The 27,494-nt window shown below is 33.9% G+C and overlaps 2 protein-coding genes across 4 annotated transcripts in view; one reads left to right on the top strand and one right to left on the bottom strand.

Moving 5' to 3' along the window:
* The first annotated feature begins 849 nt into the window (after window positions 1-849).
* LOC123317898 (leucine-rich repeat and guanylate kinase domain-containing protein-like) lies at window positions 850-25,358 on the top strand. Of its 2 annotated transcripts, XM_044904510.1 has the most exons (13): window positions 850-1,177; window positions 1,437-1,648; window positions 4,874-5,172; window positions 7,333-7,583; window positions 7,642-8,014; window positions 8,105-8,265; window positions 11,333-11,510; window positions 11,655-11,840; window positions 15,241-15,343; window positions 23,156-23,348; window positions 23,429-23,550; window positions 24,537-24,706; window positions 25,157-25,358. In XM_044904510.1, exons 1-13 carry the CDS (start codon window positions 865-867, stop codon window positions 25,245-25,247), a joined length of 2,652 nt encoding a protein of 883 aa, XP_044760445.1. In that variant the 5' UTR covers window positions 850-864; the 3' UTR covers window positions 25,248-25,358. The 2 variants fall into 2 exon arrangements, with proteins under 2 accessions (XP_044760445.1, XP_044760446.1); XM_044904511.1 differs by lacking the exon at window positions 24,537-24,706.
* Window positions 25,359-25,640: 282 nt separating this feature from the next.
* Window positions 25,641-27,494, bottom strand: part of LOC123317387 (sodium-independent sulfate anion transporter-like) — a 48,711-nt gene continuing 46,857 nt past the window's right edge. For both annotated transcript variants that reach the window (XM_044903896.1, XM_044903897.1), the window contains exons 9-11: window positions 26,411-26,556; window positions 26,064-26,237; window positions 25,641-25,941 (exon numbers count right to left, since the gene is read on the bottom strand). In XM_044903896.1, the coding sequence (XP_044759831.1) occupies window positions 25,717-25,941; window positions 26,064-26,237; window positions 26,411-26,556 (545 nt within the window). In that variant the 3' untranslated portion in view covers window positions 25,641-25,716. The remainder of the gene's footprint in view (window positions 25,942-26,063; window positions 26,238-26,410; window positions 26,557-27,494) is intronic.

The following is a 27,494-nucleotide window of genomic DNA, read 5'->3' as shown; positions in this document are numbered from 1 at the left end:
AGTCACCGATTTTTCCGAAATTTGAAATGAAGATAGCTTCTATGAGGTTCCAGAAAACTGCAATCAAGTATCATTCGATTTGCAGGACCGTATCACATAAATTTGGACAGTTCTTAAAACTTCGCGAAATCACCCTATAAAATGAATTTAATGATTTCCTCGATATCTGCGTAAGATCTGTGTAAGATTCATTAATTCCATTGGCTAAATTGCATCGCACCATCTAGGTTGCTGAGGATTTTTTTCCTCAATAGTGACAATAATTTCTTCTCTCGTGTTGATATTTAACATCCTATTCATCTCATAACGAAGTGAATTTTGAATCTTAATGAATTTAATCAATTGAATATACATTATTGAATGTTAATTTCAGTTTTCATTTGATAGAATACATCATATTATCTATAAGTCTTTCGATTAGCAAAAATAAAATATGACGTGATGGATCATCAATCTACACCCAAAATGAATTTCATGCGGTATCAAATAACTAAAAAAATAGTACGCTACCTCGCCTACTATAGTTTGTTTTGTTTTTTAATGAGCTACAATTTTGTTAATAACAAGTTTTTTGATAAGGCCTGAGGTTTTTGAGTTATTCGTAAGAACCCGCTAAAACACGTGGCTCTTTTAGGTTTCAATCGCAAATAACTGAAAAAATATTGACTCTACAAAAAAACTTTTCAATGCATTTTCGCTCAAATTACCATATTTTTGTACCAGATTTTCGTGCCAAATTTAAATCAGTAGAAATTCACCAATTTCTAGCAGGAAGACTAGACAGCCCGATTCAAAAGGTTCGTTATTGCAAATGTTGGTTATCGTTGAAGTTTTGACGTACTTGTCAAAAACGTACTAACCAAAATGTCAACCGAGTATTCCAAAGAGCCAAAAGTATCGAAAACCTTAACGCAAACCCTGAGTAGAATAAAGGGTGGCCTCAAGAAAGAAGACGGAAATGTTTCAACCTTTAGTCGAGTCAGTCATGATTTGTCGAAAATAAACTATCTGAAGACATCTTCCCTGTTCGAATCCGACGTTCTTAGCCAGAGTCAGAACATCTCGTCTTGTATTAGCGAAGACGCTAGTCACGCTTTGTACGATAGATTGGCGGATAAATTTTATGGGGTTCCCAATTTCAATAGGGACCTTCATTGGACTAACGTTCATTTGGCTGGTAGGTATGATGAACGTTGCCTTCAACCGTCAAGAAATCTCTTTGGCCAAATGAGAACTTTCAGTCTGAAAAAAATCGTAGAAATCCGGAATAATTTTATTTTGAATTCCAACTTATATCCAAGGAGATTAATATCTTATAAAATATACAGACTTCAATACATTTCTTAGGAGTTGGATCTCGAGAAATTGGTCGGTATTTTAAATAAAATAAGGTCATGGCATTGCTTAATATTTTAGCCACCATATTTATTCATTAGGGAGTTGGGGTAGTCATGCCTATGAGTATTCTGCATGGGATGATGGTGAAAGACCTACGGTGAAGCTGGTCTCTTACAATAACCTCGAATTGACAGAGGATGAAGAGGACGGTATACTGAGTGATCGGGTAATAGCGGCTTGTTCCAGTTACCTGGACAGAGCCCCAGAAACGGAAGAATATGTATTGTGTAAATGCATTTTGGCCAACAAGGTAGGTAATCACATCATTTTCGGGACTTATTCGATTGGAAATTGGAATGCGAAAAGTGTACCATTTTTGTACGTTTTGCGGTGTAATTCGGTTATGAGTAGAGGTAGAGGCAAGGGCTCCTTTTTTAAGAAATCCAATATGCCACAAACAGATTTGCTCTAGCCGCTATAGTTTATTTTAATGGTGATTTTGGAAACCATTTTCAGACCAAATTATACATATGTATTGTGGAAGCGCTCATTAAGAGGCGTTTATATCACGAGACTTTCTCGCCATCCGTATAAGGCGTAAAGGGGAAAAGACTACCAGAATATGGGGTACTGCCAGAATACATGAACGATAAGGAGAAGTTACGAATATTACAATAGTTTCCACTTTCATCGAAAAGGTGGCAGCACTTAACGAACGTCTTGTTCATAGAGAAAGGGAAAGAGTCTCTGGTCTTGTTTCAATTTCACCAGGATACGAATTGTAGGCAATGGCGAGACTTTTCGAGAAATTTCTTCTTCTTCTCGTTAGCGTCTTTTGTCGACGCTTGGGCTCGACCGTTAGTCATGTTCTCCCTGACCACTAAAACGGTGTACTTAGACCCCTCTTAATACTCAAATATTTCTTTGACATCACAGATTATGAGATATTGACATAACTAACGTACATATACTCCATTCACATTTATTTTAGTACTTGGTTGGCCATGAAATGTTTGTATCAACTACTTTTTATGGAGTTAGTTGATTAGTTTAGTCTATCAGGAGGGCTGATGAAAGGATGTGCTGATGTTCGGAAAAACCCTCAAATGTAACGAAAATCGGTTCGAAATTTATCGAAAAGAGCTTAAAATTGCATAGACGTGGGTGGAGGACATTTCAAGCAGCTTTATAAAATTTAATGACTCATTATTTTTTTTATTTGTTGGAAGTTGAATTCATATTCAAATTGTTTGATTGATATTATTAATTTACTGAAGAATCCAGAGATGGAACTTCCGAAACGTATTCGTCATCACTAAAAAATAGGGCCTCTTCACAAATATGTTAATGAGAAAAAGGTGAATCATATACAGAGTGAAGTTTTTGATAACTGATCATCAGGACAAAGACTCATAAAAAACGATCTTCCACATGGAAAGTCTTTTTAGCACCTTATTCATAATCATAGTTTTCAAAATCATTGAAGTCAGTAGATTATTTCGTGGATTATAGGGATTATTTTGTTTTTCAGACGAATCTACTCAACAGAAAAAAATTTGTGTTATTCGAATTGATTATTCATCTTTATCGCATCTCTTCTTCTCTTTACGAAAAAGAAATAACTATTTATATACAGGGTGAGCAAAATTGGTGATATCTGAACTACAACTGTTTAACCCAACGAGATAGAGAAATATGAATGGCACATTACGTTTGTCTTTTTTCGAGAAACTAATAATGTCATAAAACTGCATTCCTTTGTCTTCTTTTGTTTTCGAGTTATAGGCCAAAATTGAAACTTGGGCGATTTCAGACACTCCTTTGATAGCAATCCAGTGGCGTACTATGATTTTTTCCAACAGGTTTATTTGCTGAGTGATAACATAAAGTTGTGTTTTTCGAATGAAAATAGTATTTTGAAATGACTTAAAAAGAATCGCCATTTTTTCCCGTTTAAGAAATATATCACATACATCGCCCCCTTACTTTTTAAGTCATTTCAAACTACTGTCTTCATATAAGAAAAAACACAATTTTATGTTATAGCTCAACAAATAAACCTATTGGAAAAAATCATAGTACGCCACTGGATTGTTTTAAAAAAAGTGTCTGTATAATGTTTTCATTTCAACATCCTAGCACAAAATGAAAAGGAAATAATGACCAAAGTTGAAATTTCAATTTTGGCCTATAACTTGTTACGACTCAAAGTCGAACTGTTCGATTCTTCTTTTTTTTTCCTTGTGATTCTCCAGTACTTATTCGATGCACTCATTACATGAAAAACAAGATGGTACTAATTAAAACTGTATTACAATTTCCTCTGTCGACAATACACTTTTCTTGGTTATTTCCTATCTATCTGTACAGGTAAAGTGCAGGTTTTCACCCTTGTAGTGGCGGTGGTGGTTGAGACGACGTCCTTTGCAGGGGCTCCTCCACATCGTGGAAATTTCGGGATTGGATGAATGTCCAGCACAAAATTATACTATCAGCACAACTCCCTGAGCTATAAATAATTAATTTAGGTGGCATATCGGAGAGAGCAGACGCCATTGTGAAACGATAAAAATCTTACCTTTCGATCTCGAACTCATCCGCAACAAAGCGTGACTTATTTCGATTGAGAATAACAACAATCGAAGCAAATTTATTCTGATTGCGAAACCAACAATTATCCGGATTTACCGACAACGATATATTTATATAATGGTTTCCACAATCTCGAGAATTTCTTCGTCTCAAAGTAGCAGTCAATCAATCTATCTGATCCAAAAATGATCAAGAAAAATCCGATCGGACAGGTGCAGCTCTCCAAAATGCGCAACAGAGTCCCTGCGTTAAAATCTAAAATAACGACGACGCCCAACAAGCGATAAGGCATAGACCAGAAAACAATCGGGAAAATATTACCATAACAAACTTGAAAACAAAAGAACATAGAGGAATGAAGTTGATCGAATTATTAGTTTCTCGAAAAAAAGACTACATTTTCCTCTATCTCATTAGGTCAATAAGTTGTAGCAGGTATCACCAATTTTGCCCTCCCTGTACAGAGTGATATTTGTTACCAAGGACCTTATGATCTAGTACAATCCTGTTTTTCTTGATTTTATTCTGGATTATTCTGAGTATCGCAAAGACAATAAGTTGCAAAATATTCAAATATATTTAATAGTATAGAAAATTATAGGAGTTTGAATATTCTATGGTTTTCAGGCAATACCCATCAGTATCTCAAAAACAAGTAGGCATGAGAGATGTTTAAGTTCCATCTTCTGACTCCTCATATGGTTATCCATTGCCTCTTGCCTTTAGGCTATTTCTATTCTACTTGGAAAAATACAAAAGTATGGAAATACATTGTACTCTTGCTCATTTCAGAATTCTCTTCATATACTTTGTTCCATATTCCATATTGCATAGAGATGAAATTTCAGTTATTGTTTAGGTTTAGATGTTAAGAATACGGCAGCTGAGCTCTGATCATTCAAAATTCAATTTTTGCTTCATCTTCTTGTGACAAAATTTCTAGGGTATTTATGTAATATCTGCTCTGAAGAAATACCACTACATTCAGTATTTGGACCTATCGAAGAATCGCCTAACGACATTAGAAGCTTTGGGTGAGATGCCCTTCCTGATGTACCTGGACGCATCTTCCAATATGTTGACGGAAGTGTTGGATTTCAAGGCTCCTTTCAACCTGATGTACGCCAATCTCTCATCGAATGAAATAAGAACTATAAGAGACTTATCAGACTTCTGGTCTCTCATCGTGCTGGATTTGTCCCATAACGAAATCGAGGTCATTTCTGGTCTCTGTAAGTTGAAGTAAGGAATATTCATAGATTTAAAACATTCCACTTTCGTTAATCTAGCATCAATACTATCAGGAAAATATACTAACTGAGAAAGAAACTCCAACACCCAGAAGGAGCTGTTTAAATTTAAAATTTTTTCCGATAAGACATAGATAGTACAGCAAGAAATAATTGATTGAAATTTGGAGAAAAAAATTGGAAGGTTTTTTCATATAAACATTTTTTGTTACTTAAATATTGTAGTCGTTTTTGCAAATTTTTTAAATTTTACAACAAACCAGTTATTCGAGGAAATCCAAAATGCCCGAAGCACGTCTGCGCGGAATTTATCGCTAGCTAAGCTAAGTTAATTTGAAAGAGGTCGAATTATTAGTCCACGGAAGGCGGGGTTGTCCTTTCGAGAAATCGCTAACCGTACGAACATAATCCAACCACTGTAATGAGATGCGTGGTTTGATAATGCTCAAAATCGAAGAAGAGTAAGCACCGGACGTCGAAGGGGCACAAATGAAGTTCAAGATCGGCGTCTTAGGCTATGTACACATGAGAGCGTTAGACGCCGCGTTGAGCGCGCGTATAGTCCATTCAAAAATGATTGACATCCCAGTAAGCATTGAAAGTCCAGACGCAGCTTAATATCTGATCACAAAAGATCTTCAATACTTTCTGTAGTTTCAATCACAGAACTTGAATATATAAATATAACCTAGAAAAATATTTGAAAAGAAGAAATAATCAAATTCAGAGCCTATTAATCTGCTCCCGAAATTGAAGCAATCATGTTTTCGATCTGTGCGATTAAATTGAGAACATAAACAACAGTACAAAATTCAGATTATTGTTGGTCAGTGCATATATTCTCATATAATAGGTCTATAGATCAATGTTTAATCACAATACCAACCTGAATTCCGCAACAAAAAATCTTAACTCTGGGACTATTACCAACTTAAATTTGATTTTCCATAGCCACTTGAGATGTCAATCATTCTTGACTGGACTATACATGTGTACGCTCCAATGCCCAGTCTAGTAACTCGAAGCGCGCTGCAAACGCGACGGTCGAAGTAAAAGCTACAAATGCGCCCTCAACGCGGCGTCTAACGCCCTCATGTGTACTAAGCCTAAGACTTATGGCCATTACAGACCAATTTGCGACAACTCGATCTTTGGCTGATGAGTGGTTAGGAGAACAAGGCCATCCTGTAACTGTCCGAACGATTTACCGCCGTATGAGTTCTTTGGGACTGCAGCATTATAAACCCGATCTTGTGTTACCTCTTACGGTTGAGCATCGACGCCAAATATTACAGTGGTGCAGAGAACAACAACATTGGAATGTGGAATTGCATCAGGTCGTCTTTTCTGATGAATCTCGAATCTCCTTGGATGCACATGATGGCCGAAGAAGGGTTAGACGGCGTCGAGGAGAAAGACGTGAACCTCATTTTGATATTGAGCGTCATGCACACCGGACAGTAGGAGTTATGCTATAGGGTGCTATTGTACATGGATATAGGTCACCTTTAGTCTTTATTCGAGGTAACATGACAGCTCTACGTTACCTTAAAAAAAGTGGAGCCATATGTTCTCCCTTACCTTAACCGGCTAGAGAATCCAATATTTCAGCAAGATAATGCTCGACCTCATTTTGCCAGAGTTTGTTTCAACTTTTTTGAAGCGAACAATATGAATCTTTCGCCATAGCTGCCCAGATTCCCCGATCTTTCGTCCATAGAGCATGTTTGGGACATCATGGGTAGAAGGCTTGGAAAGTTACCCCAGCCCCCACGGACTTTGGCGGCTCTTAGATATGATGTACAGGTAGTTTGGGATAGTCTCCCTCAAGAAGAAATTGACCATCCTCTTGCATCAGTGCCAAAACGTGTTGGGAAAAGTATAAGATAAGCGCAGTGGACAAACAAATTATTAGCAAATTTAAAAAATGGTTAACCCTTCGTTCTTTTTTCTCCGAATTTTAATCATTTACTCCTTGATATACTATCTATGTTTTACCAAAAAAAAATTTAATTTAATTAGCTCCTTCTGGGTAATGCAGTTTCTTTGTCAGTTAGTATAATTCTCATACACATTGTTAAGAAAACATAAGAAATTGAGATTTCTTTTTTCAACACTGAGAAAAACTTGTAACTCATATTTTCTTCTTCAGGCATCTGAGAGGATTGAACTTATCTTACAATTGGATAAGTACCCTTGAAGGATTGAGCCATTTGGACAGGGTACAATGTTTGTCTTTGTACAATAACATCATAAGTAAATTCGAAATTGGCCCAGACGTTGGTTTCAAGACGATGAGCAGACTCAAAAAAATGAGTCTAGCCAGGAATATAATCAATTCATTGCAAATTGTTGAGGGAGCCAGATATCTACAAATGCTAGATATTTCTGATAATAGAATAGGTAGAGTAAGATCCAAGGGATAAAAATGATCAATGAATAATTGCTCCATGGTTTACAGAGGACGTGGTTGAACTTGTCTATCTGAAGGATTTAAATCGACTTTACGAATTGGATATGAGAGAAAATCCCATCAGGTACCACAACAGATACTTCGACACAACTGTCAATTATTGCAAGAGCCTCTTCATCCTCGACGATGAGGAGATAAACGCTGAGGTGAAAGTGTTGAGCAGGAAGAAATTCGAGATGTCCATATACGAGTTCGTCAAGCCTGGCACGCAGCACATACTCTTGAATAGTTTCAACTTTCCCAACATATCGAAGTCGGTTATACCCTATTCTGACCCCCCAAGGCCGATGATCGTCCTTGTGGGACCGCCATCTTGTCTTAAGGGACTACTAGTCGATCTTTGTTGCGAGATATTTCCGCAGTGAGCATAACATCTTTTTTTCAGGAACTTATTTCTTATTATATTCTGGCCAGTAATTTTCCTAATAGATCATTCAAATATCTTTGACAGGTACGTATCTAGAGGTGTCAACCATACAACAAGGCCAAGATCAGAAGGGGAGATTGATGGTGAACAATATCATTTTGTTACCTACGAAACTTTTAAGGATATGATGAGGAGAGGTTTATTTTATACAACATCGGAATACTTTGGTCATCTTTATGGGTTTGGTGCGTAAATAAGACTTTTACCTATAAGTACTTGCGATAAGCTACACTCTACATTCTACACAATCACACCATCTACACTACTCAGCTAGCTCTTCTTATGTTTGTAAGGATAGTGCGAAAAATTTCCATTTATCATGCCTATGTATTTTTTGTTGTTGCACAAAAACGCCTGCAATAATCCATTTTTGGATCTACGCCGATTTGATGTTTTTTCCTGTATTTAGGACATCTTTTCATCTGACAGAAGATAGAACTAATCAGAATAAATCATAGAATAACAACTATAAAAAACTTTCAAGATGGTGTAGAGGTACCATTCCCCAAAGTCGAAAGCAATTTTGTGAAATAATAGATTAATCAATAGTACTCCGAATAGAGCAATACGCATCACATTGTTTTGGTTGTTATGTTTTTTGACTTTTATATACAGGGTGAGTCTTTGACTCGAACAAATATTTCAACAGAAGATTCTTGGGTTCAAAAGAAACACTTTTTCCCATACTATTTTTTCCGATTCAATTCGGTTTACAATATACAGGCTGTTAAAAAACCATAAAATAATGTTATTTCTTGAAACTTTTTAGGCTTTTCACTTCTAATCTCTGAAACAAAATCAATTAAAAAATAAAATAAACGATTTGCTCCTGCGTAAATTCTTGCACTAATTTGTCAGGAGCAAATCAACTAGAAAAAATTGTTGCCCGACAATGAACTGAAAATAAAGACCGTTGAAGTTATAATTTCAATGTTTTTTATTTTCAGTTCATTGTCAGGCAACAATTTTTTCTAGTTGATTTACTCCTAACAAATTAGTGCAAGAATTTACGCCAGAACAAATCGTTTATTTCATTTTTTAATTCATTTTGTTTCAGAGATTGGGAGTGAAAACCCTAAAAAGTTTCAGGAAATGCAGAATCCTCCCAGAATAAATTTCAATCGAAATGTTATTTCTCACAAAAGTTTTATCGAATGACATGAATTTCGGAATAATGTTTTTTATTTATTTGATTTATTGTTTATAAAAATACCAAAAATTCAAAGAACCGAACTCTTGACAATAAGATGAACACTTTTGATCAATATTTGAAGGTTGTGTAAAATGAAAGTATTGTTCATATTTTAATAATAATAATAATAATACCTTTTATTAGTAAAAATTAGTAAAAATTTTATTAGAAAAAAATTTTCATGTATAATGTGCTGTTTTCGAGTAAGTTGATGTTCAAAAATAAAAAATATCTGTGATATTCGGAAAATTGGGTACTTTGGCTGAATGCAACTCTGTTTAAAAGATCCACAGATGTGTAGTGTCACAGATTTAGCTTCTGAAGAAAAATTTTTTCCCCAGGAGTGGCATAGCTCATTATGAAAACTTAAAATTGCAATATCTTTTTATCAGGGCCGAATCGGAAAAAATGGTAAAGGAATGAGTTTTTTTCGACCTCAAGAATCTACTGTTCGTAGATTCGTATATTTTGACGTATAGCGTATAGTTGAGACTTGAACGAGCAACCCCTAGAAGGGGCGAAAAGTAGAGTGATACTTCATTTGAAAGGTTTTGGAAGCCTCTTTACAACGAGGAGGATAGTGTTCTAATTTTTCTGTTATTAACGAATCAATCGCATTTTCCAACATCTCAAGATAAATTTCGCCATCTAAATTACCAGGAATAAACCAGGAGGTCCAATTAGGTGATCTCCCAGAATTCCTTCATTATAAAAATATTCAAGGTGGCTCATTTGAGCTGAAAAATTGATTTTTGGCGAAAACGCCAAAATTAAGTTTTTCATACACCGTTGTAAAGAGGCTTCCAAGACCTTTCAAATAAAGTATTCAAAGGTTGATCGTTCAAGTCTCAAATATACGTCAAAAGATTTTCCCCAAACAAAATTATTAGACATGTTTCGGGAAATTTTTCCAATCACTGTGGGATAAGAAATATACGGGGTGACTCGTCTGTGATGCAACAGCCTGTATATATTCTTTCGATAAAGATCATTACAATTTTTAACATCAACGGCGTACCATAAAACTTCGCTTATGATACAGGAGTTTGGAAAAACCCCAGCATAAAACACTTTCTCCCCGTGAGTGTAGTGGATTAAAAGAGATGAAACTGTTTACAAAACAAGCTGAAATATTCCATATTGAAGGGCATCTCGAACTGCAAAAATTGATCCTTGAGAAAAAGAACATCCAGGGAGTCTTCTCCAAGTTACCAGAAAATTTTATCGGAAATAAAAAAAACAAAAGCAGATCAACGTGCGATAATATGTTTTTATGTCAGATTGACCTATAAAGTTCACATCCCAATTCAAAAAAGATTTGGAAACTGCGTGAATAGCCTCGAAAACATCTTGAAATTTATAAATGGGACAATGATTAACCAGATTATTTATGGGTTCTTCTGTTTCCCCGGGCTTTCAACTAAATTCCATCGGAAAAGCATACTATTGCAACGTCTGTGACCTGTTCTTATAAGATTCAGAATACACCATATTTTCATGGACTTGGAGTCGTATTTTGCGGAATAAAGGATAGAATTTGAAATGAGTCAAGAAAGGAGTGAAATTCATTTCAAGAACTTACTAACTGCACTCTATCTACGAATATGGGGCGGAAAAATGTTTGAAAGAACGGGAAACCATTGAATAGGTGAAGATCTAATAAACTTTTTAGGGTTTTCACTCCCAATCTCTGAAACAAAATCAATTAAAATTGAAATCAACGATTTGCTCCTGCGTAAATTCTTGCACTAATTTGTCAGGAGCAAATTAACTAGAAAAAATTGTTGATTTCATTTTTAATTGATTTTGTTTCAGAGATTGGGAGTGAAAACCCTAAAAAGTTTATGAAGAAATGCAGAATCCTCCCAGAATAAATTTCAATCGATATCTGAAGATCTAATAGTTCCAGTAATAATTCTCATTGAAAGATTTAAACCAATTATTTCAACACTTATCGGTCAATAAATCATTAATTCTTTCAATTAACACACGAAAGTACGTTCAAACAGATATTTTTCCATGATGAAATATAAATATAATTGATCTTATCGATTCTACAGCTCAATCTGAAATGAGTAAGGTAACATCGAAAAAGTCTGTTTTGATTTTGCATACTGATTTGAATGGTGCCTTACTGCTGAGGGCTAGAGGGCTCAGGCCAACTCTGGTTTTAACAATACCAAAATCCGAAGAAATGCACAGGAAATATTTACTACGAAAGTATTACTGCCACTCGCTGTGAGTATTCACGTTTTAAAAATTCAAGAAATAATTTTTTTTTAGATTTTTTTTAGTTTTAGTTCCCGAACCAGAAAAAATCCTAAATCAATTAGAAGATTGAATTCATTTTTTTGAAACCTCCCTTTCTAACTATCTTTTCAGTCAAACGGGTATTCTGGAAGTGGGCGTATCTCGCACAAAAGCTTATGAAGGTCTTATCCGAATGAAGAAATATACCCATCGTCACGTAGTTAGGGGTGTTAAAAAAATGTTGGGTGATCTATTCAGGGACGTGAAGAGTGAGAGTTTCGATGGAAAAATCGACAATCCAGATATTACGATAACTGGGTAAGTTGTTGTCAACGCAGATTTTATTTTTACCTGGGGCCCGATTCTCGAATGTGTAGGAATTAGATCCTATAGAAACTTGATCCCATGCTTTCAGTTCCCATAGGAAATCATAATTTGACGTGATACCTATTCTTGAATTCGATGGAATAGTTTTTCCTAGATGATTGACAGAGTGAGGTTTGTCGATGATAGTATCTTGTCCTTTAACGAATACACCAATGAGAAAGATGTAAATTATGTTGGTAATATGTAACATATTCTGTGGTATGTAGTTCTGAGGTTATGTTATTTTGTCATTGAACTCAATGAATGAAAACTTCATGATATTGTGTTCAATGTGTTTTGATATATTTTCATTACTTCTTGTTCATAATACATAAGACAGCTAAGAAAAAGGGATAGAAACGGAAATAAAAAAGATCGAAGAGGGGCCAGTATCAGTAAGGAGTAGATAAAACTTCTCATTGAAATAATGAAGGCGTCTGAGGACTTGAGAGACTTAGGCCATTGGCGAAAAGGCATGTACTAAATAATTATATATGTACATATATTATTAAGTCAGCATTAAGTTTTCAGATTAGTTTGATGAAATGTTATTTCTTGTTGAGTTTAATCATTTATTATTCAGATTCTTGTTTTATTGTTACATAGTCTTCCTGTTCCTCAATTGTTGTATAATAATTTGGTTTACAATGATAATATATGCTGAATTTTCTCTCTCTACTGTTTGTTTTGTTCTCGAACATAAAAAAATATTTCAGGTTAAGGGGTGAAATAATCATAAAATGTGATGAAAAGGATATGTTCGATATAAAACTGTAACATCCAAATTCAGAGGAAATAATTCCGAAATGGTCGTTACGGTGAGATGATAACTTTTCCTCACGTCACATTTTGGAGCTCCCTGAGTTGAAAGAGTCTTTGAATATTTTCTGTTGTGAAGAAAATATTTCGAAAGTGTTTGGTGATTGTTATGATGATCAGTTATCGTTGCGGAGTTTGCAACGCAGCTCGTATCATGTGTTGATGACGACCAGCCAGGCACATTTTAGAAGATTGAATGAATGAATATGTTCCAAATCTTAAATTCCGAAAAATATTGATTCGCGAAACTGTTGAAATGAAAACATAAACGTCAAACGACCCTGTAACGTCAAATATTATTGATTTTCCCAGTGGAAAAAGCTCATTCCCATAGAAAAAAAAATTGGAAGCAGTTCCTATGAAATGTAAAGGAATAATTTCCCATACTTTAGTTCGAGAATACAGAAATTGAAAATTCCATGGGAAATGTCATTTTTTCCTATGGGATCGCATTCCTACACATTCGAGAATCGGGCCCCAGGGGGAAGTAAGTCGGTACTGGTCAGGGTTGAGAGTATAAACTTTACCCTGTTTCCACACTCGTTTTTTTTTGAGAAGAATATCTCAGATAACGCATATCCGAACGATTAAGCTGATACAAGTCTTGAAATTCGTCAATTTCTATTGACATTCTGATTGGTTCTTCTGAATCTCTGCATGTGAAGACCTTTTTTGCACGAACTATCCAACTTAACATGAAGCTTTATCTAATACACTGTCATATACCTAATAACAAAACAAGAAAAAACGGACGAGAGGTAAGTAATCTTTTTTCCGTCTACTTATTGGTATCATCCTTGAGTATTAATTGAGTAATACTCAAAGGTATCATCTAGGTAACGTTAAAAGATGTTATGAATCTTGACATTATGTTAATAGTGCACTGTCTACACTGTCTACATACTTCATAGACGGCTATATATTCAGCCCATATTCAGTTCTCTGAATCTGAAGTAGAAAAGGCTATGAAAATATTGCATGGCCCTGACATGTTATATTACTTTTTCTTCTAATACTGCAGAGTTCTTCTCTCTTAGAATACATTTGAAATTAATGATTAATAAATCATTGAGAATAGGTATTTTTCCTGAGTTGTGGAAGGTGCGGAGGTGGCATCGTGACCTGCATCATCCTTGTTTTCAAAAATTGAGGCAAAACAGTTGTAATAAATAATCATTTGTTTTTTCACGGTTGTCGGTTAGTGTATGTAGTGGAAGATTAAATTATTAATGAACAACATGATTTTGTTGAAGGAAGATCTGTGGAAACGAATTAAACTATTTTGGTCGAGTACCTGCATAATTGTTTGGAAATTATACAGGGTGTGCCCTTCATAACTTTCCACCCCAAATTTTGAGGTTTGGGATGGAATAACGAAGAAACGCTCGGACAGGTCAAATTTTGTTGAAAGGTCGATAAAGAAGGGTGTTCAAATGAGTTTGATATCACTAGCCCTCTAGTTGAAACCCCTAACAGCTCTCATTTTTGAATAGGGAAAAGGGGTCGAGCACCTTGTTGAAAAGGCAATTCAATTTCCTGCATGAGTGTATTTTTTTTCATCGCTTTATTATTATACAGTGTGACTCAGTATTCCATCAATAACTTTCACACGCCGAATTTGCATCTTTGAGATGGAAAAAACGCTCGGACGGGTCAAAAAATGAATTCGATATCACTACCCCTCTAGCCGCTACCACCTAGAGCAATTATTTTTGAATAGAGATAATAGATCGAGTAAATTTTTTGAAAAGGTAATTCAACAAAGCAAAAATAATTGCTCTTTCTTTGACCCGTCGGAGCGTTTTTTCCATCTCAAAGATCCAAATTCGGCGTGTGAAAGTGAAAGTTATTAAGGGAATACTGAATCACTCTGTATAATAATAAAGCGATGAAAAAAAAATAAACTCCTGCAGGAAATTGAATTGCCTCCCCAACAAGATGGTGCTCGATACCTTTTCCCTATTCAAAAATGAGAGCCGTTAAGGGAGCGGCTAGAGGGGTAGTGATATCAAACTCATTTGAACACCCTTATTTGTCCCCTTTTCAACAAAATTTGACCTGTTTGAGCGTCTTTTCGTTATTCCATCCCTCAAAATTCTCAAAATTCGGGGTGGAAGGTTATGGATGGCCCACCCTGTATAGGGCTATGGCAACGGTTGATAATTGTCCAATTGATTTTGATTTGTTCGTTGATAGTATTATCAAAACAAAAGAGCACTTAGAAGACTTTTGTTGTTGTGAATTTCAGTCGGTTAAACTGTTCTTTTTTTACTTGTTCTAAAAATGTATTATTATATTATGATTTAGGTCCACACATTTTTACTTTATTAGTGAATACTTTTTATGGGATTTTTCCTTCTTTATATCCTTTCATTAGTAAATAAATGAATGAATAAACTGTTGTAAATCATAACTGCTCTATTCACCCACCACTTAAATTTTTGCACGAGAATGAGATCATGGTAATATTAACAGTTAATATTAGACTTTGAAAATCAAACAATGAACAATGAACAATGAATTTAACTTATAGCGGTATGACATTACGAAAGCTGATAGATGGTACTTGTGAGGATTTATCGGATATTCTATCACCAACGAATGAGGAAGCCGATTCTACAAGGAGAGAGGCTGAGGTAATGATCTTCTTACATTTCATTTAGGTAAAGTCAGATCAAGAGACTGATTTTAAATTCTGCGGTTGTAAAACCCTTTTGGTTCGTGTTCGTGCAATATTTTTGCAATTTAAAAAATCAAGACCGGAGTAGAAATTTTCTTAGTTTTTCTATATGCCTCAATATCAGATCATTTTGTACATCGACACTATAAGATTTTTCTATTTTTATGACCATCAAAAATCAACGCAACTTATAAAACCAAATCCAAAAACTTTCCCTTGCACGGTTATATAGGGTGAATAATGAATAGATTTCTTGGGAATGAAAACATTCATATTTACTTTTTTGGCTTGATGAGCACTTCATCCCATAGACTTATTACCCCGATAATAATGTCTATGTCTATGCTTCATCCCCTATTGTTTAGAATATCACTGACAACTATATCCCTGAATTATTCAGCAGGAAATCTTTCGAATTTCACAGATATTTTCTATTTTGAATATCAAATCATTTGAAAACTACTCAATATACTGAATTTTTTAAAATGTATAAATATTTGTTATGAAGTTGTGTTCAATCTTTGATTTTACTTTTGGTGTAACTGTACATGTGTATAATATGTTTGTTGTACAGAATGTACCGGCGCATTTTTGATAAATTGAATATGTTCAATAAACCAGTCTTCCACTAAACGTGTGTCAATGAATACCTCAAAACGATATAACATGGCGCAGTCGGTGTAAAATTGTGAATATCAGTGAAATAATCAAAATGGGTGATTATAGAGGTTTACCCCCAATGGACTTCTCCGGAAATATTTCAGAGAATTGGAAAATATGGAGACAGAAGTTCGAAAATTACTTGGTTGCCACCGAAGTAGGCAAAAAGGACGAGAAGATTCAAATCGCACAATTACTGCATTATATAGGCGAGGAAGGTTTCGTAATTTACAATACTTTCACCTTTGATGAAGAAGATGAAAAAAATAAAATAAAAACCATCTTGAACAAGTTTGAATGTCATTTCTTGCCAAAGAAGAACTTATCATTCGAACGATACCGGTTTTTCACAAGGAAACAATTGACGAATGAAAAAATCGAACAATATGCAACTGATCTGAAAAACAAGGCACGTTCCTGTGACTTCGGTGATTTGAAGGATAGCCTAATAAAAGATATTTTCACTTGTGGATTACAAAATCAAACTCTTCGTGAAAAGTTACTACAGGATGATCAGATAGATTTAGATGGAGCAATAAAATTTTGTGTGACGATTGAAAACTCTAAACAACAGGCCAGTGTCATCACTCAAGAGTCCAGCTCGTCGTTATCTTTGGAAGTACAATCTGTAAGAAAAGCAAAAAAACATCATCAATTCAATAAGCGGCCAGGAAAATACACCAACCCTAATGAAGGACAAAGTCAAAAAGCAAGAGAACAAAATAATTCTTCTGGTAGTGGACGCAGACTCAGCAAAAATAATGGAATTTGTTATCGATGTGGCGGAGTACACGGAAAAAACCAGTGCCCTGCGTTCGGAAAAAAGTGCAATTTGTGCGGAAAATTAAATCATTACTCAAAAATGTGCCAACAAAGAAATGTAAATACAGTGAATTTAAGTGAAAATAACCAAAACGAAAATGAGGATTGCTTATTTATAGGGAATATAGATGTCAATGAAAATGATAGTTCTTGGTACGTTTTGCTAAAAATAAATGATGAAATTGTAAAATTCAAACTGGATAGCGGAGCACAAGCGAACTTGATATCAATGAAAATATTGAAACTAATTAATTTTCCTTCTGATTTAATATTGAAAAGTGATAAAATTCTAAAATCATATACAAATGATAACTTAAAAATCTTAGGAAAATGTTTCTTGAATTGTCAGTATAAAGAAAACAGTCATAAATTAGAATTTTTTGTGGTTGAGGAAGATTTTCCGTGTCTTCTCGGCTTGAATACATGTATTGATTTGAATTTGTTGAAACGAGTGGATACTTTAAATGATAATACTGAAATAAACAATCAAGAATATTACAGGAAAATTATTAATGAAAACTCAGATCTCTTTGCGGGATTAGGATGTCTTAAACAACAATATCACATCAAATTAAATGAGAATGTAACTCCTATAGTACATCCTCCCAGGAGAATACCTATTCCGATACTTAATAAATTCAGAGAAACTTTAATTGACTTGGAAAAAAAGAATATTATAAGAAAAGTGGAAGAACCCACAGATTGGGTAAATTCAATAGTAGTAGTGAGGAAAAAGGATGGTTCATTACGTATTTGCTTGGATCCAGCCGATTTAAATCGGGCAATAAAAAGGGAATATTTTCCGTTGCCGACAATTGATCAAATAATTCCAAAAATGAATGGTGCATGTATTTTCAGCACATTAGACGCAAATTCTGGATTTTGGCAAATACAATTGGACGAAGAAAGTTCGAAATTGTGTACGTTCTCAACCCCATTCGGGAGATACTGTTTCTTGAGACTTCCTTATGGAATTCGCTCAGCTCCTGAGGTTTTTCATAAGCGATTCAAAAATATTTTTGACATAGAGGGTGTAGATTTATACGTGGATGATATAATAGTGTGGGGGCGTACACAGGAAGAACATGACATACGTTTGAATAAAATTTTCGAAATAGCGAGGAAAAATAATATAACTTTCAATAAAGAAAAATGTAGATTTGGTTTGAGTGAAATCAAATTTCTAGGACATAAAATTGCCAGTAGTGGATTTTTTCCAGACGAGAATAAAATTTTGGCAATTAAAAATTTTCCTGTTCCACAAAATAAGAATGATGTACATAGATTTTTAGGAATGATAACCTATGTTGGTCGTTTCATCCCTAACTTGTCAAATAAGAATTATCCCCTTCGTGAATTATTGAAAAAAGATGTGATTTTTGAGTGGAACGAGCAGCACATGAGATCATTCAATGAATTGAAAAATTTGTTGATTAATGCTCCAGTATTGCAATTTTATGATGTGAATAAACCTGTAGTTGTTTCTGTGGATGCCTCGAAAGATGGTGTTGGTGCTTGTATTTTGCAAAATAATCTTCCTTGTGCATATGCTTCTAGGGCACTCACAGAAACACAAAAAAGATGGGCTCAAATCGAAAAAGAGCTTTATGCTATTCTGTTCGGATGTGAAAGATTCAATGAATATCTTTTCGGTCGTAAATTTGTTGTGGAAAGTGATCATAAGCCTTTGCTAGGTGTTTTTAAGAAACCTCTCACATTATGTCCCTCGAGACTTCAGAAAATAATGATTCAATTGCAGAAATACGATTTCGAAATAGTTTTCAAACCCGGTAAAGATCTTTATATTGCTGATGCATTGTCTAGGGCATTTTTGAATACTTGTGTGGAAAACAATAGTGACGATGATTTAGAAGTTTGTGCAATTAATATGAATTTTTCAATGACAGATAAAAAATTTAAAGCGTTGATCGAAGCAACATCGAAGGATTCTGAGTTATTAATATTAAAAAATATGATCAGAGACGGATGGCCTTCAAAAATTTCTAGTGTTCCTTCAGAAATAAAACCTTATTTTAAATTTAGAGCTGAAATTATAGAAACTAATGGCTTATTATTCAAAGGACAGCAGTTAATTATTCCTAATAAATTGAGGAGAGATATTATACAGAAAATTCATTTAGGACATTTCGGTATCCAGAAATGTAAGAGTCGAGCAAAAAATTGTTTTTATTGGCCAGGCATGTGTAAACAAATAGAAGATACTATTCTTAATTGTAGAATTTGTTTAACATACCGAGTATCTCAACAAAGACAGCCCTTAACAAACCATGAAATACCAAAAATACCTTGGTACAAAATAGGATGTGACATATTATATTTAGGACATACTATGTATTTACTTGTAACTGATTATTATACAAAATGGGTTGAATTGATATTTTTAGAAAAAAACGCATATTCAACAACTGTTATTAAACATCTAAAGTCAATTTTTAGTAGATTAGGTATTCCGGCAATATTAATTTCAGACAATGGCCCTCAATTCAATTCTCTTGAATTTAAGAGTTTTGCTAAGATATATGATTTCTCACATATAACTTCTAGCCCCAATTACCCTCAGTCAAATGGAATGGTGGAGAGACAAAAACAAACTGTAAAAAAAATGTTGTACAAAGCTTTAGAGGAAAAACAAGATTTAAACTTAGTTTTGCTTATGTATAGAAATAGTACTTTAGAGTGTGGTTTTTCACCAGCACAATTGTTGATGTCACGGAATTTAAGAGATGTATTACCTACTACTGAAAACTATCTTAAGCCTAAATGTATAAAATTCAAAAAATTCGATAATAGAATAGAACTTAATCAAAAGAAACAAAAACTGAATTATGATAAAAAATGTAAAGTTCTGAAACCAATTGAAGTCAATGAAAATGTTAGATATCAGGATAAACTCAAAACAAATTGGCAGTTTGGTAAAGTTATAGATAAACCAAGAGAAAGGTCATATATTTTGCAGAAATCTGATGGTTCTTCTGTTACTAGAAATCGTAGGTTTATTGAAACATTACCAAGCTCCTCTGAAAATGAAAATATTTCTTCTCATGAAAATGGAGATGATGCTCAAATTTCTACTAATGAAACATTTAAAGATTCAATTTCTGATAATTCGTTATACAAAGTACCCGATAGAACAATGTATGGTAGAATCATAAAGAAACCAGATAGATTTAAGTTTTAAAACTATTAGAAAAAGGGAGATGTTATGAAGTTGTGTTCAATCTTTGATTTTACTTTTGGTGTAACTGTACATGTGTATAATATGTTTGTTGTACAGAATGTACCGGCGCATTTTTGATAAATTGAATATGTTCAATAAACCAGTCTTCCACTAAACGTGTGTCAATGAATACCTCAAAACGATATAACAATATTGAGCATTCAATTTATTTTCAATAGTTAGGTTCTTTAAATTTATGGTATTTTTATATTATGTAATGGACTTGATGAAGAAATTGAAGGATGTAAGTGAAATTTTACAATCAAAGAAGATTCATAACATCAATGACAAACTATATTCCAAAAATCATTCTATTCGATAAAATCGTTCTTGGGATAAAAATGGAAATTACATTTTTTTATGGATTTTCAAGAGCCTGATTTTTCTTTTCAACTGATCCGAGTGGTAAAGGGAAAAAGTGTTTCTTTCGAAGAGGAATCTTCTGTTATATATACAGGGTAGGCAAAATTCGTTGTCTACTGAAAGGATCTCGAGAACTATAGCAGCTTGAAGAAAACGGACGACACATTCTCGAGCTCTTTTTTCTTGACTAATCCAAAACTGAAAACAGATCCAGCCTAACGTTAATAGATTTTGAGTTATGAACGAATATTGAGGAATCAATGAAGCTGAATAACTCGCTTAATTGAACTCGTATTCGAATTCCGTTGTTACATTTTACAGGAATTCGAATATGATATTAATAAATTGTTTGATCCAGTCATTTTCGAGATACGACTGGTATTTCTGATTTTTCAAATGTAAACTATAGTTGAAAGTTCTTTCATCTTTCTGCAATTTTTTGCTGATTTAAAAAATGTATCATATGTCGCTATTCACATGAAAATAATGTAAGAAAAAAAATTCAATACTTTTTCCCGCTTTTCGATTCACAGTTGAATTTTCAGTAGGCTGGCGTAACTATAGCGAACGTTGAAAATGTTATGGTTCTCCACATAATCCTATGTGAACTCAACCTTCTGCGATAGGAATCACCGACTGTCGAATCATTATTTCTTTTATATGTCGATATCGAGATCGATATCCTTTGAAAGAGAGTAAAAGACTTTCGTGTGATAATAATCACACGAAAGAAAGAAGAAAGAAAATTTATTCAATTATCGTTTATGAAAGAAACTTAAATAGTCAGTAATATAGATAAAATACGATAGCTATCTATAATTATATTTTTTGCAAAAGTAATATGATGACAAATAGGTATTTCTGGTAAAGTTGTGTTCGATAACCATCGTAAGATAAGCATGCCAAACATCGCGAGAACAAACGATGGCAAAGTATTCAACGAAATATTTATTCAGCAATCCGTGATTCTAATCATAGAGGCTCAGGTTCACAAAATATAATGCATATTCAACGGTTGCTGTGGTAAGCCAACCTACTTATAATTCAACAGAGAATCGAAAAGCAAAAAAAAGTATTGAATTTTTTTCTCGTGTAACATTCATGTGAATAGCAACATATGACACATTTTTGAAATCAGCAAAAAAATTGCAGCAAGATGAAAGAACTTTCAGCTATAGTTTACATTTGAAAAATCAGGAATTCCTGTCGTATCTCGAAAATGACTGGATCAAAAAATTCATTAATATCATATTCGAATTGCTCATAAAAAGGTGCCTGTAGAATGTAACGACGGATTTCGAATACGTTAAAATACGTTAAAATAAGCGAGTTCAGCTTCATTGAAAATGACAATTTCTCAATTTTCGTTCATAACTCAAAATCTATGACCGTTAGGCTGGATCTGTTTTCAGAAGAGAAGAATGTGTCATCCGTTTTCTTCTAGCTGCTATAGTTCTTAAGATCTCTTCAGTGTACAGGGTGGGCAAATTTCGATGTTTTAGCACTACAGCTTTTGAACCAGAGGAGATAGACAAAATCTGATACCCCATTCTCGTTTTTTTTTCTGAGAAACTAACAAGAGTAGTAGTCATTTTTGGCCACCTTCTTTTGTTTCCGAGTTATAAGCGAAAATTGGAAAAATGGCGATATCGAAATAAATTTATATCTCCGCTTATACTGATGATAGAGCTCTGAAATTAAAACATTATACAGGCACTTTTTTAAGTAGAATCCAGTGGCATGCTTGCCTTTTTAGCAGGATTTTTAATTACGAAGCTATGACCCAAAGTTATGTTTTTTTAAATGGAAACACTAGATTTCTGTGCAATTTTTTGAAAGCTTAATTTTTACTGATTTCAAAAATATATAACATCATATGATTTGCATCAATATAACAAATAAAAATAGTCAAAAACCTTTTTTCTCAATATTTCTATGGTTTCAACTTTTGATGAGAATAGAAAAATATAGCATCTTATTATTACCACAGTCTCCTTCTATTAGTCCTTCCATTTCTATGCTTCTTACTCAATTTTTCCAAGATTCAAATTTTGTGAAAATTGGTAAAAAGCATAGAAAGAATGACATTGCCTGAAGGAGACTGCTCTTTATATAGGAAGCTCTATTTTTCTGTGCTCGTCAAAAGTTGAAACAGAAATATTGAGAAAAAAAGTTTTTGACCATTTTCTATTTATTTATATTGATACAAATTTTATGATGTTATATATTTTTGAAATCAGTAAAAATGAAGCTTTCAAAAAATTGCACAGAGATCTAGTGTTCCCATTTAAAAAAACATAACTTTGGGTCATAGCTTCGTAATCAAAAATCCTGCTAAAAAGGCAAGCACGCCACTGGATTCTACTTAAAAAAGTGCCTGTATAATGTTTTAATTTCAGAGCTCTATCATCAGTATTAGCGGAGATATAAATTTATTTCAAAATCGCCATTTTTCCAATTTTCGCTTATAACTCGAAAACAAACGAAGGTGGACAGAAATGACTACTACTCTTGTTAGTTTCTCAGAAAAAGAGAACGAGAATGGGGTATCAGATTTTGTCTATCTCCACTGGTTTAAAAGCTGTAGTGCTACAACATCGAAATTTGCCCACCCTGTACAAGTCAAAGACTCACCTTGTTTATGACATCATATTTCATTATGTGATAATATGATAAAATCAACAGTATTGGTTCATGATGATGGGGCATGAAACCGACGAAAAGATTTTCTGCTTCAAAGATTTGAGCGATAAACAGAAGGAAGCCATGAAGAACCTTGGAATTAACCAGATCGTGCAAGATTATTTACTTCACAACGGAAAATTCGCAGATGAAGATGAATATATGAACGACGTTGCTAGTGGAGATTTCTTGAAAGGTGATTTGGATCTGAAACAAACTGCTTTGGATTTGGATGGCTCGTTTCAAATTTTGATTTTTCATTGGTTACTTTAACAGGTGACTCGTCTGTTGTTCTGAAAGAAATTTCTAATCTACATAAGTTGTTCAACGATGTAATGGCAAGTAGAAAAGCGTACTTGGAAATGCACTGGGCTAACCCTGGCCTATTTGCACAAGTGGTGAGTGATGGAAAAATCCCTAAAACAATTCATGTTTGATCAAAAATATTAGTAAATGTTTCCTTCAAGAAATTGTATCATTTTGAATCAAATGTTTTTTCTTTGATAGAAGGTAGAACCCAAAAAAAAAGTTTTGTGCATAACTCTAAGACTACGTTCGATGGCGAGTCCCAGAACTCCTTTTCATTTTTTTTAAATCGTATCTTTTTTTCAGTATTAAGAACATATGGATAGACTGATAGACATCCCGAGTTTCTATTTTCAATCCCACTCAAAAATCGAACATGTCGGTATTCTGAACAATACCCAAAGGGGGTGACTTGGGACAGTCCAGTAACATAGGGACAATGCCGAGTAGCGCATTGCTCACCTTACTTCATTTTTCGTTAATTTTATCTACATTGTCCAAGTTTGATTATAATTTTGGATTATTTTCATCAGAAAGAGATATGATACGTATGAAAAAAGCAAAACGATCCTGTATTAGATGTTGAAAAAGAATTAGTATGATTTAAAAGTTTTATGAAGAAAAAAAAATCAATTTCCAATATCAATTTGCCTGCAACTTTCAAATTCCAAAAATTATGTATAAAAAAATTATTTTGAAAACTTGCTTAATTCCTTCTTTATTTCCTAAAAAAGTTTTCGTTAAAATGCAAGCACTATAGTTTCGTTTCAGCAAATTCTGATTTGAAGGGGTATAAAAGCAAAGAAAGAAAAGTAATGAATTAAGTTTTTTTCAATTGCAATTAAACTCGAAATTTTATTAGAAAATGTATTCATAAATTATGTTTGAAATTACCTCCACCATTCCTAATACAAGCACGAGCCCTCTTTCTAATTTCTTCAGTTACTTTCAACTTTTTCAATCTTCTCGCTGCTTCATCTATTCTCTCCACAAGTTGTGGATAGTTTTGCACTTTTCATACATAAGAGAAACATCAGATGTGGTATTCTCTTTTCTGAATTCGTTGTGATTTTTGCAGTTATTCACAGATGACATGGACCGCGCCTTGGACATTCTAACTGAAGTATTGAAAGTCTGCATTCAATCTTATCACCTGCGATCTCCAATATGTCAAATGAAACACCACCCCAGAAATCACCCTTTGGTTCGAAAGAGATTGGATCATTTGAGGAATATGATGAGCTCTAAGTTAGTACAATGTATCTATTTATTCATTTAAAAAGGGCTTACTCCTCGTACACGCCGAAGCTCGAAACGTAAATGTGATAGAGATTCAGATAGTTTGCAATCGGCGTGGACGTCAGTGCCAAGTGATTCATCCGAACGCTTTTCAACAGTACCCAAAAATGTTTTGACAAGCGTCATAACCCCACATTTTCGTACTATACAGAGTGAAATGTGTCAAATTTCCATGGCCAACCCAGTGCTAAAATAAAAGTAATGGTATATGTTCTAATTGGCACATTCGATAGAGTTGTCGTTCGTCCGCTTTCGAGCTTTGGAGCTCAGGTTATATTTCGTCATTTTCGTCTACCGAATAATGGTCAAAATCTCAAATCAACACACTGTATAATGTGCTTCGATGGTCAAATCACGAACAATTCAAAGAAGAATAGTAAAAAGTCTGTTCTCTTACAGAGGAATCGTGGATAATGAGAGGAAAAACTGTGCTAGAAGAACACTCAGATTCAAAAATGTAGATGAGAAGTCCTACAATAGCACACCTTGAGTAACGAGATCACCATTTCATTCGATTTGTAATAATTCGCATGTGTTTTTTATTATGAGATCCCTGTATCAATTTATTCTGTTTGTATGCCCCAAATATATGATATATCTTATATCTTGTAGAAGAAGTCTATTTTATTTTCAACATAATTTGGATAGTATCAGAGACCTGATCCTGCATCACACAATTCAATCATCAGACATCAGGCATTTTTTGAATTCATCCCACTAATTTAATATAATTTCTAGGATTATTCGATATCCCCTGTCTATTTCCAATACTTTTGTAATGATTTGAATACGATCGGAAGAGAGGATTTCAATTATTACATTTCTGCTTACAGGAGAGAATATTATTTCCACACTCCACAGGAGAAAATAGTAACATAAAATACAAAATTTATATCAATTATCTATTTATTATCACATTTGTAAATGAAATCTACTAATTTATCTATAAATATATACTATCACATACTGAAATCTATAATTTCATGAGCATCAATCATTTTGATTTTGCATTTAGTATCTTTGCAATGTTTCTGCAAAAGTTGGTTCAATTCTTGATACGTATTACAGTGGATGAATTGTTTCGGCCCCACACCTTGGAAAATACTTGATACTCTGGGCTTCAGGTTGAAGAATATTATGGCCTGATTTCTCTGATAGAAGTCGTCTATGAGAGATTTTATACCCTGGAAAACGACCGCAATGAATTTGTATGCAAATTTTAAACTGTAAATAATATTCTATACGATAAATCGCAATCATAAATTTTATCTACATATAAATAGGTAAAAATAATAAACATATTTACATTTGCGGCTGTATAGTCAGCAGCTTGAATATGTCTGGCATCCACAACGACTGGAATTGAGCTAGATCCTTGTTTTATACCAGCTTTGGACACAGTGTTCCTTACGTATTCTACTGATGGGAATGCTAAGCTTCTATCAGGAGTTATGAGAAGATAATCGCATCCAGAAGGGGTCTTGAAAAAAGAGAAAGTTGAAATAAATTCAATGGCAAAAATCATTCGATAACTCATTACTTCAAGAAGTGAGCTAGGTGGATAAAAGAAATTCAATCATTCATATATAGGAGCCTCTCCCAGCTTCTGAAGATTTAATATAGTCGATTGAATGTTTATATTTTTGGACTCACCGTTGATTTTTCAACACGAACAGAAGGTCGGGCAGATTGATACAGAAGAAACATGATGTTGATGGCAATTCCTAAAATAATACCAACTTCAAGACGAAGAAGAAGGCATCCCAAAAATGTTGCTGTTGCTGGTATGAGATCTGTTTCTGAAAAATTAAACGTGATTACTTTAGGAAGGCAAAAACAAAATATTATAGGATTCAAATTCTACTGAAACTTTAGGGTTCTCACTACTATTCTCTGAAACAAATTCAATTGAAATAATTGATTTGCTCTTGCGTAAATTCTTGCACTAATTTTGGTCGGGAGAAAATCAGGTAGAAAAAATTGTTGCCTGATAATGAACGAAAAATGGAACATTAAAATGATAACCATACTTCGTAACGTTTCGGATGAAGAAGTCTGATCAATTATTTAATTTTTTTAACTGATTTTGTTTCAGAGACTGGGAGTGAAAACCCTATAGAGTTTCAGAAGATGCAGAGTCCTCCCAATTTGAATTTCAATTGATATTCAAAATCTGTTATAGATATACTCCATTCACTTTCATTTTAGTACTCGGTTGGCCATGGAAATTTCACAGATTTCACTCTGTATAGTGAGAAAATGTGAGGTTATGACGGTTGTCAAAACATTTTTGGGTTTTAAATCAGCGCTATGTTGTCCATTCTATTATCTACGTGAAAGTCTCTGTTCAGCTTTCTGAACTGACCACTCTCTCTTCGCTTTAGAAAATGAATATATTACGCCAGAAACAACTAATTTATATGGGGTTTTCATTATAATTCAATTCAATCAGTTCGTCATCTCAGAAAGTCAGAAACGTTTTCATTCGTCAAAATGAAAAAAATAAAAATAAAAATTCTTTTTATTGAAGAACAAATATTCATTCATGTCATTGACTTTCCGAGGTGAAATAATCTCTTCTATGAATTTCTACATGAAAAAATTTATCGGAAAGTCCCCCCATTGGCTACAATTCGTATCCTGCTGAAATTGAAAAAAGACTCCCATGTTTTCGACGAAAGTGGAAACTTTCGTAATATTCATAACTTCTACTCATCGTTCAAATGTTCTGGCAACA

Source organism: Coccinella septempunctata, chromosome 7, assembly GCF_907165205.1.
Source record: "Coccinella septempunctata chromosome 7, icCocSept1.1, whole genome shotgun sequence".
NCBI classification, from domain to species: Eukaryota; Metazoa; Arthropoda; class Insecta; order Coleoptera; family Coccinellidae; genus Coccinella; species Coccinella septempunctata.
This window is presented reverse-complemented; position numbering and strand designations above follow the sequence as displayed.